The sequence below is a fragment of the Manduca sexta genome, chromosome 2, assembly GCF_014839805.1.
Source record: "Manduca sexta isolate Smith_Timp_Sample1 chromosome 2, JHU_Msex_v1.0, whole genome shotgun sequence".
NCBI lineage: Eukaryota > Metazoa > Arthropoda > Insecta > Lepidoptera > Sphingidae > Manduca > Manduca sexta.
In genome coordinates, this window is record NC_051116.1 from 6,597,787 (window position 1) to 6,613,547 (window position 15,761).

Genomic DNA, 15,761 nt, shown 5'->3' on the forward strand with positions numbered 1-15,761 from the left:
CTATTATCAAATATTTACGTTATATAAATTATAACACAGAAGGAATTATTAAAATCCGGTAAAAAAACAATAAATTTTGGTGGAAGGGGTAAGTAACAATAAATAGAAAAGAGGCGCAATACCAACATGTGACGTCATTGGGAATTACTACGCGTGCGAAAGAAGGAGATGCAGCGATATCTCCACAACGCGCCCACTTCTGCACATATTTGAAATATGTATTACTGGCTTATTTTTTAACTAATTTTAATTCAGTTTTCACAGGAGTGCTTCTTATTCGTATTAATAACCATTACAATAATGTGCAAAATCAAGCATAGGCCGGTCCCCTATTGTCTTCGATTTATACCATAGAGTACCAAAACATATGAGTACTCATCGTGCATTTAATATTATTGTCTACATCAGCACTACTTGATATATATAAAAAAAAACAAAATAAATTGTTTTACAAAATACCCTTGGGTTATAATTATCCGTGTTATGTATATTTAGAAAACTAATTTGAAGAGCAAACAAAAAATATTTTATCTAGACAGTTGAACAAATAATATATAATATATTGTGCGTGACGAATTTTGTTATTGAAATTATTAATTTCAGGTTAAAAGGAGAATATTAACACCATAATAATAATAATAATAATATCAGCCCTGTATTATATACTTGCCCACTGCTGAACACGGGCCTCCTCTACTAGTGAGAGGGATTAGGCCTTAGTCCACCACGCTGGCTTGGTGCGGATTGGTAGACTTCACATACCCTCGAAATTCCTATACAGAATTTCTCAGATGTGCAGGTTTCCTCACGATGTTTTCCTTCACCGTTAAAGCGAACGATAAATTCACAAAGAATACACACATGATTTTTTAGAAAAGTCAGAGGTGATTTGAACCTGCGGACATTCGTCTCGGCAGTCCGTTCCACACCCAACTAGGCTATCGTCGCTTTTAACACCATAATAGGAGAATATTATATTTTTTTTATAGGAGCACAACAAAATGACTCCACTGCATCTGATGGTAAGTGACGTGGGGTTTAATAGAATATCCACTGACGAGAGATGATTACTCCTCGATAGTCGACATAAGCCGGCCTGTTGGAACCGGATATATACAGGCTGATCCCAACGCGACACTTACGTGGACCACTGTGGCGGGTTTTAACAGCCTGTGTACGGTCGCTATCCGGGCGGATATAAAATATATCCCACCACCAGTAAACTGACTCCATGTAAACTTATGGTAAGACTGCCGTTCAGATATAGGATCGATTAACAAATGCTAGCTTAGGTCTAAGAGCCATTAAGGTTATCATAAAGAATATTATGTACAGCCACAAAAATAGCTGAACAAATACTAAACTTCAAAACGCTTCGACGCGACATTAATCGAAGTATTCTCTTATCTAAAATAAACTAAACCCTATGAAATTTATTTTAATGAAAAGAAAAAATTCTTGACAAGGGCATTTTGAAATATTTTGTTTAGCTACTTTAGTAGCTGACTGTATATATTGTAGCCTTTTCTGTGTATCGCGAATGAGATTCTTGAAACCCTCGGCTTAACGACTGCTGGGGCTTGAAGGAAAGTTGGTGGAAGGAAAAGGAACCTTCTTAGGATTGGCGGAGGGGATATTGCCAGAAAATATTCGTGAGCCCTCATAGACCTCAATGTATTACAACCATGAGGTATACATACTGAACTGTGTGCCTAGTGCCACGATAATTAATGTCACTCCGTGCATTGGCGTACATTTGGTATGAAGACCGAGCGCACATATTCTTGGTTAATTAACAACAATGTATGAGTAATAAACATTACCACAAGTCACATACAATCACGTCTTATCTCCGAAGCGGTAAGCAGACGCCAATCCACCTTTTACCACGTCGTAATATGTGATAGAGGGGAGCTTATCGACATATCGGGCAAAAAATCCAGGCTACGCGCTACTTAGAGCGTAAAAGTCACCATTTCCACCCAGAAATCGAACTGAGACCACTGTATTATATACTGTCCCACTGCTGGGCACGGTCTTCCACTACTACTGAGAGGGATTAGGCCTTAGTCCATCACGCGGGCCTAGTGCGGGTTGCTAAACTTTACACACCCTCAAAATTCTTAAAGAATCTTTATCAGGTATGCAGGTTTCCTCACAATATTTTCCTTCACCGTTAAAGCAAATAATTTAAAAAGAATGCACACATGATTTTAGAAAAGTCAGAAGTGTGTGCCTTTGGGATTTGAACCTGCGGACATTCGTCTCGACAGTCCGTTCCACAACCAACTAGGCTAACGCTTTCCACGGCCACGTACCACAATATTACGCAAAACCGTTAAAACATCCACCTGAGTAAATACATGACCGTTACATATAAAACAAATTTTGGAATGACTTGTCCATTCTACTTCAATATGAACACGTTGTTGTGCATCTTGGTTTTAGTGATAGGCTTTCGTCATGGGGTAAGTGATATTCTTTTTTAATTTTATAAGTCGATCAGAAAATCTTAAATTTTAGCTGTATCGACCGGAAATTTGTTTCTTTTTTAATATTTGGAAAATACCCACAATAATTACCATTAAACATGTATCCCTCGAAGCTAAATTGCGGCCACGTCGACCAATATCAACGGAGATCAGCCACGCAGGAAATATTATAGTGTATAAGTGTGTGCAATACTCAAGCACTCTCTGTTCCTTCACTCTCACGATCCGACTTGACCGGAGAGAAATCAGGCGCAGGACCAACGGCTTTACGTGCTTTCCGAGGCACAGGGGTATAACACTACAAACTTCATGACACCAAGCTACGAAACAATAATTTTTGAGACAGAAATCCCAATATTTTTTTGCCCGATCCAGAATTCGAACCCAGGACTACATGCCTTAATTCAACTCGAATCGTACGCATTATAACTACGCATAATAACTTGATAACAATTCTAAAAAATACTGGTGGGTAATTGTGGTAGGTCTCTCATATGTGAGAGTCCGCCTGGGTAGGTACCACCGCAATATCTATTTCTCCCGTCAAGCAGTAGTGTTTAGTCACTGTTGTGTTCCAGTTTGAAGGACATTGCAGCCAGTGTAATTACTGGGCATAACAAGACTTAACATTTCATGTCTCAGGATGACGAGCGCAGTGGAATACCAAACAATACTTTGTAATTCGTGGTGTTGGTGTTTCTATTGTTTATGGGCGGACGTATTGCTTACTATCAGGCGAACAGCAAGCTCGTCTCGTCAAAGAAAGAAAAAAAACAAGAGATTAATTACATAGAAATTGAACTGACCTAACTACATCGGTGGTGTGCGTTCGTATTCTATGACGGGTAATATTTGGTTTACTAGTCAATATTAGCACCAAATCTAGAATTATCTGATAAATGTTTCTATTACAAAGAGCATGTAGCTGGTGAATGTATTTTACACTTCTGCCTACCCATGACAAGGAAAAGGCCGTGATGGTGTGTTTAGCATCACGCTTTCCTTTCTTAAGAATAGACAGAGGTATAATCACTTTTTTTTTTCAGTCAGCCCAGTTCGAGACTCCTACCCGTATGTACAATTTGCTTTATTTTTTTTATTTTTTGGCACACGGATATCACTTGTTTTAGATTAATCTATAATAAACAACACTTTACTAAAAGTTTGTTTGGAACAAAACAAATACTAATGGCGCTACTTCTGCTCTAAGCAAATTCTTCGCAGCGACATCATACTTACACCCAGAAATGCACCCACGCACACCCTATATTGGCATTATAGTACAAAATGATAAAAAATCAGAAAGTATAGCTGGAATTTTTGGTGATAATATTTGTTATTCATGAAAATATTTGGCACAAAGGAGAGGTAGAACGAGTGGCGTCATTTATTAACCGCATATGTCTATTTGTAATATAGGCTACTATTTATACCTAAGAACTACGCAATCAGACTTTTATTTTAAGGAAACACACCAGCGAAGTTGCCAGTAACAATCTTGACTTATTAAATTCATTATGTAACAAATGATGACATCCGATTTATGAGACAGAAATATGAATTTCGATTGCAATAAAGTCGAAATTGCTAGATGGACCGACGAAGTGAAAAAGGCGGTGGGTAGGGAATGAATGCGAGCAGTTCAAGACCGGAATGGTTGAGAGTAGCTCGGAGATGACTGCGTTCAGCAGTGGATAGGCAGATCCATTAAATATCGAAATTGCGCAATCGCTATCCTAAGCAGGCCTGTAAGTGGCGGATTCTGCTACCGGGAAAATAATGCCTAAGAGTCAGTGCTGTTCATGCACGTCTGTGATCCAAGCGAGGTCTCATTCTTCAGATAGAGAATGGCTTTGCCCAATGACCGTGTGAGGGTTGCGGCTACAGGAAAGAGTATTATGGCTGGGTTTTCGTCAGTAGACTAAACCGATGAGCCCGGCAAAAATATGTAAAATAATTTCTCAGTGTTAAAGAAAGCACGCTCTCGAGGATTTAATGTTCCTCTTTCTAGCTTTTAACGTAATTAACCGGCTTCAAAAAAGGAGGAGGTTCTCAAGTCGACTGTATGTTTTTTTTGTCTGTTTGTTATGCGAGCGATTTTCAATATTTTTTTTTTGTTTGAAATAAGATACTTCCGAAATGGTCAGACTCCAAAATTGGTAACCACTATATAGCTACTGTTAAATAATTTTTTGGTTTTTGAAAGCGATTTATGTAAAAAAATTTTTTTTGTATTTTTTTGCAGTAGCACCAGATTTATTGACACCGATGAATGCTATGGATGCAAATGTCACCAATACTGAAGGTATTTATGTTCTTTTCTTTATCAGTCCTTTTTAGGTAATGCCTTTTGATTGTGGGAGGGTAGATGTTACTTCGTCACTAGACGTATTTAACATTTGACCAATCTTTTTAGAATCAAGTAAAACCTGTTTTAGTAAAGATAAAATGTTGCTAATTTATGTAAAAGTATATCAATCATTTTATATTTGAATACGTTTAGATAATATTTTCAATCGACTTCAAAAATCGGAGGACGTTCTCAATTCAATTGTTTTTTTATGTTTGTTACCTCAGAACTTTTGACTGGGAGAAAAGATTTGTGATATTTTTTTTTTATTAAAAAAATAATGCTTCCCGTATGGTCCTATATAAATTTAATTGTTTTTCCACTATTGACTTCGAAAATACATCAGATAACTCTTAAAACGACGTCATTAACTATGATGACGTCAGCATACACTGATTTATACTAACACAAATAAGCAATATATTTTTAATACATAATTAAATCGCCTGCAAAAACCACTATTGTATTGTATATTTCAGTTGAATCGCGTTTTATGTCCATACTGGAAGAGTTCTTACGAAATAACACGAATGCTTCATCATATCGAGATGCCCTTGAAAGTAAGTATTGTTCAAGACCAAACATAAAGGATGCCATTTGTTTTATTATCTTTGAATGACAAGACGAGCTTGCCGTTCGCCTGATGGCAAGCGATAAAACCGCCCATGAACAGCAGAAACACCATCCAACACCTTGAATTACAAAATATTGTATGGTATCCACCGCGCTCGCCATTCTGAGACATGAGATGTTAGTCTTATGTCCAGTAGTTACACTAGCTACAATGTCCTTTAAACCGGAACACAACAGTGACTACATACTGTTGCTTGGCAGCAGAAATAGACCTTGTGGTGGTACCTACCCAGTCTGACTCTCACATATGAGAGACCTACCACCAGTAAAATTTATTAAAACGAACCAATTATTAAAGACACGCGGTTTCTTCCTTTCGTTCTGAGAGTGAGGTTTGCTTTGGAACAGACATCCAGCCAGACTAGCATAATTGTGTCAACTGGCATAGCATAATCTCTCTTCAAACAATACTCTATCTGAAAGTCTAAAAAAAGGATCAACATTCTCTACCTTTTATGGCTGTCAATCATGCCTTCCGTAGCCAGAAAAAATAATCTAACCTAACCTAACCTAACCAACTATTCTAAGATCATTGACCTATACGCGCTACGCGTGTTCTTAAATAATACGTCTTATTATAACCCCATTATCAGGATGAGTAGATTATATAATGAACTCTATGTTAAACATGGTACCATTGACATAATGAACAGCAGGCCGGACCTGTTTTTAAATAGTATTCGAAAATTAAGTAGTTTGTAGGTTTAATTTAGTTTCCATACAATTTATGTCTACATAACTCAATTAAGTATAAGCAGATGTTTATTTTGTTAATTGTTTATTGTTTTTTTTTGTAGAGTCGTTTCCGTAGTATAATTTCAATTAGGGCATAGGTTTAAGGAATACAATCTAGTCTTAATGTAATTTAGTGCTTAAGTACTCTCTATAATGATTGTGTTCTGTGTTATGCCTTTTGTTAAATAATAAAAAAAATACAATGTGCACCCCAAATTACGCTTCCTCTAAAGAATAAGGCTCATATTGGCCGTAATGATTACATTTGGCATCATTGTGAAAAACTATGATGTTAGTGGTAAAAAAATTATTTTACTGTAATTTTTATAAAATATATTTTCCTTTTCAGACCTTTTTAATAGTACGTTCAATAATGAGACCGCAGGTAAATATAAATTTTCAAATCATTCTATTTAAGTTTTTGAAGTTTTAGGTATGTAGTATACGACACTAGGTCTGCATTATCACTTTGTTCACTTCTACCTCTAAGCTATGACGTATTCCGCTTCCAAAATAATTTTAACCAACTATAATTTCTTAATATTAAAATGCTATGAATTGTTTTGTCCTTAATGTAAATTGCCATGTAAGTTAAATACACGAACAAATATACATAAGTATTTAATAATTATATACAGCGTATATATTGTCCCACTGTTGGGCACAGGCCTCTACTACTGAGAGGGATTATGCCTGAGTAAACCACGCTGTCCTAGTGCGGATTGGCAGACTTCACGTCATAACCTTCAAATTCTTATAGAGAACTTGTCAGGATTCCTCACCATGTTTTCCTACACTATTAAAGCGAGTGATAATTCACAAAGAATACACACATAATTTTGGATAAGTCTGAGGTGTGTGCCCTTAGGATTTGAACCTGCGGGCATTCGTCTCGCCAGTCCGTTCCACACCCAATAAGGCTATCGTCACTTAGAAATGCATAAAAATACATTGACGTATATTCTATAGACTCGAACGTCCATATAAACTATTTATTGACTTGAACAATCAATAATTTTACTTATTTGACTAATATTATTTATTCAAATCGAGGTTTACACCATGACTCGAGTTCTTATGTCATGAGCGCCACTCCGTACACAACCACAAGCTGTAAATATTAATCATACTAATGTCAGTTTGAACGGAATGCAGATTAATTCAGTTGATCACAGTGAATGTTCGGAACGCCAAATCTAGTACGTAGTACATATATATCGATATAAAAATACTTATTGGAAAGAAATGTTCGGGTTTTAGTAATTCCTTATTAACCAGTATATCAAGTTGAGATGTTTGTGTGTAGTAGTTGTTGAAATCTGTTTTATTTATAATTTTAGCCAAGGTTACCGAAACAGTCTTAAAGCTTTTCCAAGATGCTGAAAGAACGATTAATGTCATAACTAACAATGGAGGTAAGCCAACGCAAACTATTTCCCCTAAACATGGTAACATGATTCGTATGGTTCTTGTTGAAAATCTTAACACTATTATTTAATACTATACTGTACAATTATAAAAATGAATCCCTATTTCCCTTGGTCACGCCTTCACGCGTGAACGGCTGGACCGATTTCCCTATTTTTTTGTTGTTGTGTTTGTTATTGTCAGGAGAAGGTTTTTATGAAAGAAAAAAATTAAAAATTTGCGCGGAAAATAAGAAAATTTATGAAAACTTAACGAAAATATTAATTTTATATAACTGTCAATTGTTTGAAATAACTGTCAGCGATTGACAGAATGCGCGCTACGAACTCATAGTTAAGACGGGACAACGTCTGTCGGGTCAACTAGTACTATATAATTATAATATTATCCATGAAGATATATATATGGAAATGATGTGTGCTTCAGATCAGAATGAACTATTTTAGTGGCATTTTTATTGTGAAATTAAGGACACAATAACCATATCAAAAAAGAAAACATCAAAGTTAATATAACATATAGAAATATAATGTTTACTTTTTTTTCTATTTTATTATAAATTTCGAATAAATTGTTTCTAAATATACAAGAAAAGAATCGCCTAACGTTAAATCATAAAAATTACCGCAATATAAACGCCAAGACATTAAAAATATACTTAGATATAGACCGGTCTTAGGGACCAAATTTGTTCTCCAAAAGTTATTACCAATTTGTAATAAGTTGTCCTATTTGAATGTCTGTCTGACAACATATCACAGCGTACTTAAATATTAATACAAAAAGAACATATTTATAAACAACTAGTTGTCCCGTCTTAACTATGAATTTGCAGCGCGCATTCTGTCAATCGCTGACAGTTATTTCAAACAATTGACATTTATATAAAATTTATATTTTCGTTAAGTTTTTTTAAATTTGCTGAGCAATTTTTTTATTTTTTCTTTCATAAAAACCTTCTCCTGACAGTAACAAACACGACAAAAAAAAATAGTAGTATCGGTCCAGCCGTTCACGCGTGATGGCGTGACCAAGGGAAATAGGGATTCATTTTTATATTTATAGATATGCTAATATGCGCATCAAAAACGTGCAAGTCATGATATAGAAAAATCTGTATATTACATTGGTGTTTTGTTATTTCACGTTAGATTGAAACTATCGCAAAACAAATTTTTGTATGACAATTTTCCCAATATCAGCTCTATATAATCTTAAAACTGTTTTCATTAACGTGTGTCGTAGATTGTAGCTTTCGATGAGTTAATTCCTAATACTTATAATATTTTGACTGCCTAGGTGGCGTAGTTGTATTGCACGTCCGGTACAATAGCGCTCTGAGGTCCTGGGTTCGAATCCCGGGTCGGGCAAAGTGATACTTGAGTTTTTCTGCTCAGTATCAGTCCGGAGTCTGGAATTTGTGCCCGATATGGCGATAGGCTCGCCCCCTATCACATCATGGGACGGAACATACTTGGCGAAAAGTGGGTGCCCTAGTTGCGCCTCTGCATACCCCTTCGGGGATAAAATGCGTGATGTTATGTATGTATAATATTTTATCAGAACCCGTTGAGAGCACCGTTAAAGGAGTTATGCAGAATATCACAGGTAAGCAAGACTTTAATAATATAATTTTTTACCTAACCAGCAAGAATTTACGCATTTATAGTATACTAGCTACCCGCCCCGGCTTCGCACGGGTACAATGCTGATACTAAATACACTACAGAAAAACTGTGAACGTTGTATATAAAAACATAGCGGTCCGCCTTGGCTTCGCACGAGTATAACATAACAAAATAACAGTATTTCTCCACTATTTAATGGATGTTATTATTATACATATAAACTTTCCTTTTGAATCACTCTATCTATTAAAAAAAACCGCATCAAAATCCGTTGCGTAGTTTTAAAGATTTAAGAACACATAGGGACAGAGAAAGCGACTTTGTTTTATACTATGTAGTGACTATTCGTATAGAATATATCGCACCTTTAGAATTACAATGGCGCAATTGCGAAAAAACATTTAATTGACTTTATAATCAACAACTTTTGAAACTATGACAAACTGTCTAATGCAATATCGGTCTTCGTACAGGAAAATAAAAATCCTGCCGTGTTTGGTTATGGTATTATATGGAACTAATTTCTTGTATAGCCACAGTAAACTTATTACGAAAAAGCAAAAGCGACCTGAAGCAGTTTTTCTATTTTCTTGTACATACTATTTTTGTTTATAGTATATTGATTATAATTATAATTATTAAGTTCGAGATTTTATTTGAATATAATAGTATTATTTATTGGTCATGTGATATTGAATTCTCCTGGTCAATATCAGCCCAGAGTCTAGAATTTGTGCCTGATATTGGTGACACCCTTGCCCCTATTCATCGGGCGGAATATGAAAAATGGGTTTACTAATTGCGATACTGCCTACGCTCTCGACGATAAAGTGTGTGTGTGTGTATAACCAGTCTTCTCCAATAACGGTTTATTAAAAACATCAATCATATCTTTTTTTTTGTGTCTTTAATGCTTCGTAATATCACAATAATTTGTTTACAGAGGGAGCTAATGACATGGTACAGCAGCTTTTAAACGCCAGGACGTTTGAGGAAGTAGTGGCTCAGGCCTCAGGTGATGTCTACCGAAAGTTTTTTTTTTATATGTGCACGGGGAAGTGGCACTGCACCATGGTAAAGGGAGTGGGCTCCAATAGAATTTCGACCGATGAGAGATGTATACACCTCGACACAATAGGGGACCGGACTCATTTTTGTTCTTTATTATCAAATATTTACGTTATATAAATTATAACACAGAAAGAATTATTTAAATCCGGTAAAAAATCAATAAGTTATAAGTCTTTCAATTTCGGTAGAAGAGGTAAGTAACAAAAAACAGAAAAGAGGCGCAATACCCACGTGTGACGTCATCGGGCATTACGACGCGTGCGAAAAAAAGAGATGAAGCGATATTCCCACTTCGCGCCCACTTCGGTACATAGTAATATTTGAAATATGAATTACTGGCTCATTTTTTAACCAATTTTAATGCAGTTTTCGCAGAAGGGTTTCTTTTTTGTATTATTAACCATTACATAAAGAATAATGTACAATATCAAACACAGGACGGTCCCCTACTACGCCGGCCTGTTGGAACCGGACTCACACAGACTGATTCTAACGCGACACACTTACGTGGGCCTCTATGGCGAGTTTTAACATCTTGTACGGTGGTCGCTATCCAGGCGGTGATTTGGTCGACTCTGCAACAAAGTTGAAACACGAGTGTAATTCACTTTTAATAAAAGATCTTTGTTTCTTCGCAGAAATCGGACAGGACTTCGCTAGAACTATAATTTATAATATTATAGCACCAACCGTAGGAATTAGGGGAAGTAAGTATGTTATTTTTTTTTTATATTAGAATGGGCAAGGGAAGACCATACAGTCATTATTCGCTGTACAAATATGTGAAAGTACTTACAGATGTATTTTTAATCAACGTGTACCTTCAATTGACGTACCCCCTTATTCATAAACGTTTTTTTTTTATTTAAGGACGGAGCATTGCTGTGATAACAAGTCTGTTTCTCAGTGCTGACGGCATGGCAGCCTTCGCAGTGCGTAGACATAAGGCCGTTGTGATTGGCTAATATTGAAATAAAAATTGAATCTAGTTGGCTGTCAGATAAACAAAGCTGAACAAAAAGACTTGTTATCACATCAATGCTCCGTCCTTAGATAAATAACGTCTATGAATTAGGGCTAGAAGTTAGAGGTAGTTAAACTAAACGTTATTATGTCTATGACAAATATATATACACTATATCGACGGTTTAAAATGTTATTTAAAATCAGCACTTTTTTCAGTGTTTTTTTAACCTAGTTAAAATTGAAAAATGCATTAATCCTTTTCATATGGTCAGATTGTTGGGCAACCGGGTACCTTAGTGAATGACTATCACGTCGAGACACGACTTTTCACATACTCAGATTGCTAGGTACCGTATCATTGTCAATTAAATCTGAATAGATATTATGTTATATACTTACTGTTACTACAAGATGGCGCTGACTACCTCATAACCTGAGTGTGTGAAAACTAAAAAGGTAATTAATGAATGAATCCCTCTTAATTGAATTTCGGCCACGGCGGCAAATCTCAGCGACGATCAGCTAAGTACGCAGGAGATATTATAGTGCACAAGTGTGTGCAATACACATATGCATTCTCTATTCCTTCATCCTCATATTCCGGTGAGACTAAATATATTCCTACATAATAAGCTTCTTTTAACAAAATAAAAACTACATAATATAATTCTTTTTCATTGTTTTTATTGCTTTGAATGTCGAGATGAGCTTGTCGTTCGCCTGATGGTACGATGCGACTGCCCATAAACAGTAGACCATCCAACACCTTGAATTAGGTACAAAGTATTGTTTGGTATTCCACTGCGCTCGCCATCCTGTGTCGTGAGATGTTAAGTCTCATTATGTCCAGTAGTTACACTGGCTACAAGTTTTGTAATGTGTACATAAATATATTTTTGCCCATTACTTTTTGGTTATAAATGATGTTTTTTTTTATTAACAGGTGGTAACAATGCGATGTTAAGGCTGTTAGGAAGTAACCAGTCATTTGGTGGATAAGCGAAGGTAGAAGGTAACCCTCTTAGGGTCCGTTCAAGTATAACGTAACGCAATTTTTTAAGTTTTTTGATTTCCCCATCATGGAACGCGCCGTAACGTTTTCCTGTACGCCACCCCTTAACAAGTTATGTAAATCAAAAATTTCATTTTTTAGAAAAGTACCAAAAAATCGCTAAAATACCTGTTACTGTTTTAAAATAAAAAATCCAATGTTACATAACGCGTTGTACGAACACCCCCTCCCACGGCTGTAACGCATCGTGACGTTTTACAAGCCTCCTCCAAATTGCGTTACATAATACTTGAACGGCCTTTTAGACAATAGATCTGTTTTTATTTTTAAGTCAAACTATCACCGCTTTATGATTTTTTATGTTTACGCGAATGTTAGACATTAAAATTAAACTATTTTTCGAATTCGCGGTTTTAATGTTTCAGTTTTCTCCCGACGTTTCGAAGACTTTGCAGCCTTCGTGGTCACGGCTGAAAAAATACGAAAAATAGTTTAATTTTAACGTTCTAATAATTCGATTTTACATGAATTACGAATGGGAAGCCGATAGGAATCGGGATATATGGACCCTTCACCACTGGACATATAATAGAAATTTCAGGTCTAAAAAAGGTCTAAAAGGACGAGACTTGCCTCAAGAAGTTGCGGCAAGAAACTCGCCCGGTATAATTAAGACTTTGATTCCAAACTGGTTTAATAATCATGATGATTTTTACAGGTTCCAGGGCATCTTCAGGAGCTGTAGTTAGCGGAGACACCAGCTCTGCAGCTGCTTCAAGATTATCTTGAAACATTTTAATAATAAAATTTATATTCATCCGAATAAAAGGAATTCTTAATTCATTATGTGATTTGAGATTCGCAAAATATAAATAAAAACATTAAAATTACTCAATTAAAGTGTCTTCAAAGGTTGACTAAGAATGAGAAATCTTATTTTGCTGTAGACAAGACCTTTAATAAAGATCAGCTTATTTTCAGCAATTATCAAACGATTTTTAATTTACTTTTTAATTACCAAAACTGCAAGCCACTTGACTCAACCACACATAGCCTTTTATATTTGTAAATATAAAAAGATATTGATAAGTTAGCAAAGTACAAGCGAACTATAAAATTATTATTGTATTATTTATACAAATATTATAATTCTGAAGAGTTTATTTAAACTTGCTAATCTCAGGAACTAAACCGATTATTTCCAACTGCCCCCTATCTTTCTATTTGATTAATTTCGTTGCGGGATAATGACAATTTAGTTTTCCCTGAGACTCGCCGAGCTTCACCGCTCGGTGTCATATTGCGTGCCACTGCTGATCCTGACTTACAGGAGTTGTAGTGGTGGGTTTGAGGGCGGGTATGTCTCCACAAAACGTATGGTGAATTTCTTTCACTAGCTAAGCTACAATACTGAATGCTATAGGGTACTCTTTCATCATCATCATCATCATCATCATCATCATTAGCCCGTTGCAGTCCACTGCTGGACTCTCTCAAGGTACGCCACAGAGCCCGGTCTGCTGCTTTATGCATCCAGTCGTTGCCGATCCTCTAAAAGGTACTAGGTACCTCTCTGGGGTACTCTTTAACCTGGGACAACTTTTTTACCTGAGCCTGGTGGAGCGGCGGGTAAAAGCTAGTTTATAATAAAAAAAAGTCACCGTCGCTACGGAATGCAACCATTGCTTTACAATACATACCTAAGTTATGAACTAAAATTTCTTCTCATAGGTATTAGGTACCCTTCGAAGGATCGCCGGGCGGAGCGGCGGGCAAAAACTAGTTATTAATTTAAAAAGTGTTGCGTTTGTCCCTAAGGAATACAACTGTTGCTCTACGGTACATACGTAAGCTTCGACTTAAAATTTATTTTCAAAGGTACCCTTCGAAAGATCGAAAGGAATTCTATAATAACTATTGTCAGCTGCATTTTACAAATATGTATCGATGTTTGAAAGGCAACCATATCTTAGCTACAATCGGTAAATTTTTGAATAAGGCTTTAAAATATTGATTTTAATATGAAAATTCATTACAATTCAACTTTATATATAATAAAAATATAGTCTAATGTTATTAAAATTGTCCTAAACAAAACTTAGATCGAATGACGCAGAAAAAATGGCGATTCAAAATATTTATATAATTATTTTTCGGTATATGTCGTTTGGATCTGATTGCCTTTGAAGCGTCGGTTGGTATTCGAGCCTAATTGTAGTAAAGTAATATATAATTAAGCGGCGATAGCCTAGTTGGGTGTGGAACGGACTGCCGAGACGAATGTCCGCAGGTTCAAATCACCTCTGACTTTTCTAAAATAATGTGTGTATTCTTTGTGAATTTATCGTTCGCTTTAACGGCGAAGGAAAACATCGTGAGGAAACCTGCACATCTGAGAAGTTCTCTATAGGAATTTCGAAGGTGTGTGAAGTCTACCAATCCGCACTAGGCCAGCGTGGTGGACTAAGGCCTAATCCCTCTCAGTAGTAGGGGAGGGCCGTGCTCAGCAGTGGGCAAGTATATAATGCAGGGCTGATATTATTATTTATTATTAATATATAATTTGTATTGATTCAAGTGGTATTACGTAGACATCGTATATTGCCGTCACAAAAATATATAAACAAATTAAAAACATTTAAATCAATATTGTTGCGTCTCATTACGGATGATTTTTACTAATTCAAGGTTCTATCGAAAAAAAATATGAATGCCAGGCCAAATTACAAAAAGAGAAATTTCTTTTCATATTTATTGTTCAAACGGTAAAATAAAATTAAGATTTATAACATATGTAAAATTGAATAGTGTGTTAAAATAAAACTATTTTGCGCATTTTATTGTGGTTTTTATATAATAATAATATTTTCTCGAAGTTTCGAAGACTTTTCAGCCTTCGTGATCACGGGGCGGACTGAGAAGTCAACAAATCCTTGCCAAAGACCACCGTTTCCTGTCTAGGATGATCTTCGAGGCTATTAAAATTAATAAACATCCTAAATTAAGTAGAGAAGATGGTTGGATCTTGCACAAGCCTGTGATCCAGTTCTACATTTAAGGTTATAGCTTAAGGTCCATTTTCATACATTTTGTTTCACCTTTAATCTGGGTAACTAAACAAGTATTGGCAAGTAAAGAATTTAAATTCACGTCTAGTTAGTGATTAGTTCTCGCAGTTGAAAGAAAAACGTAAAAATAATTAATATGCATGGATATTTCGGCCTTTAAAATTTCGTCGTATTAAATTTTTACCCAGATTAAAGGTGAAACAAAATGTATGAAAAATGGACCTTAAGCTATAACCTTAATTAAATCGGAACTTAAAAGACTGGCTGCCAGACTTCAAGACACTGTGAGCTCATTCTGCGTAGATCGGACCGCCAACAGATAAAATTTAAAAAGTTGTATAATTGTAAAATGTGGATAGATATCTATTGTAACTTTGA

General features: G+C 35.7%; 1 protein-coding gene across 1 annotated transcript; it reads left to right on the forward strand.

Annotated features, from left to right (window-relative positions):
* Positions 1-2,393: 2,393 nt before the first annotated feature.
* Positions 2,394-13,302, forward strand: LOC115456377. Its single transcript, XM_037436602.1, has 11 exons — positions 2,394-2,468; positions 3,539-3,563; positions 4,738-4,797; positions 5,322-5,402; positions 6,560-6,595; positions 7,551-7,625; positions 9,202-9,246; positions 10,210-10,281; positions 10,976-11,044; positions 12,247-12,308; positions 13,034-13,302. Exons 1-10 carry the CDS (start codon positions 2,394-2,396, stop codon positions 12,300-12,302), a joined length of 594 nt encoding a protein of 197 aa, XP_037292499.1. The 3' UTR covers positions 12,303-12,308; positions 13,034-13,302.
* The last annotated feature ends 2,459 nt before the right edge of the window (positions 13,303-15,761 follow it).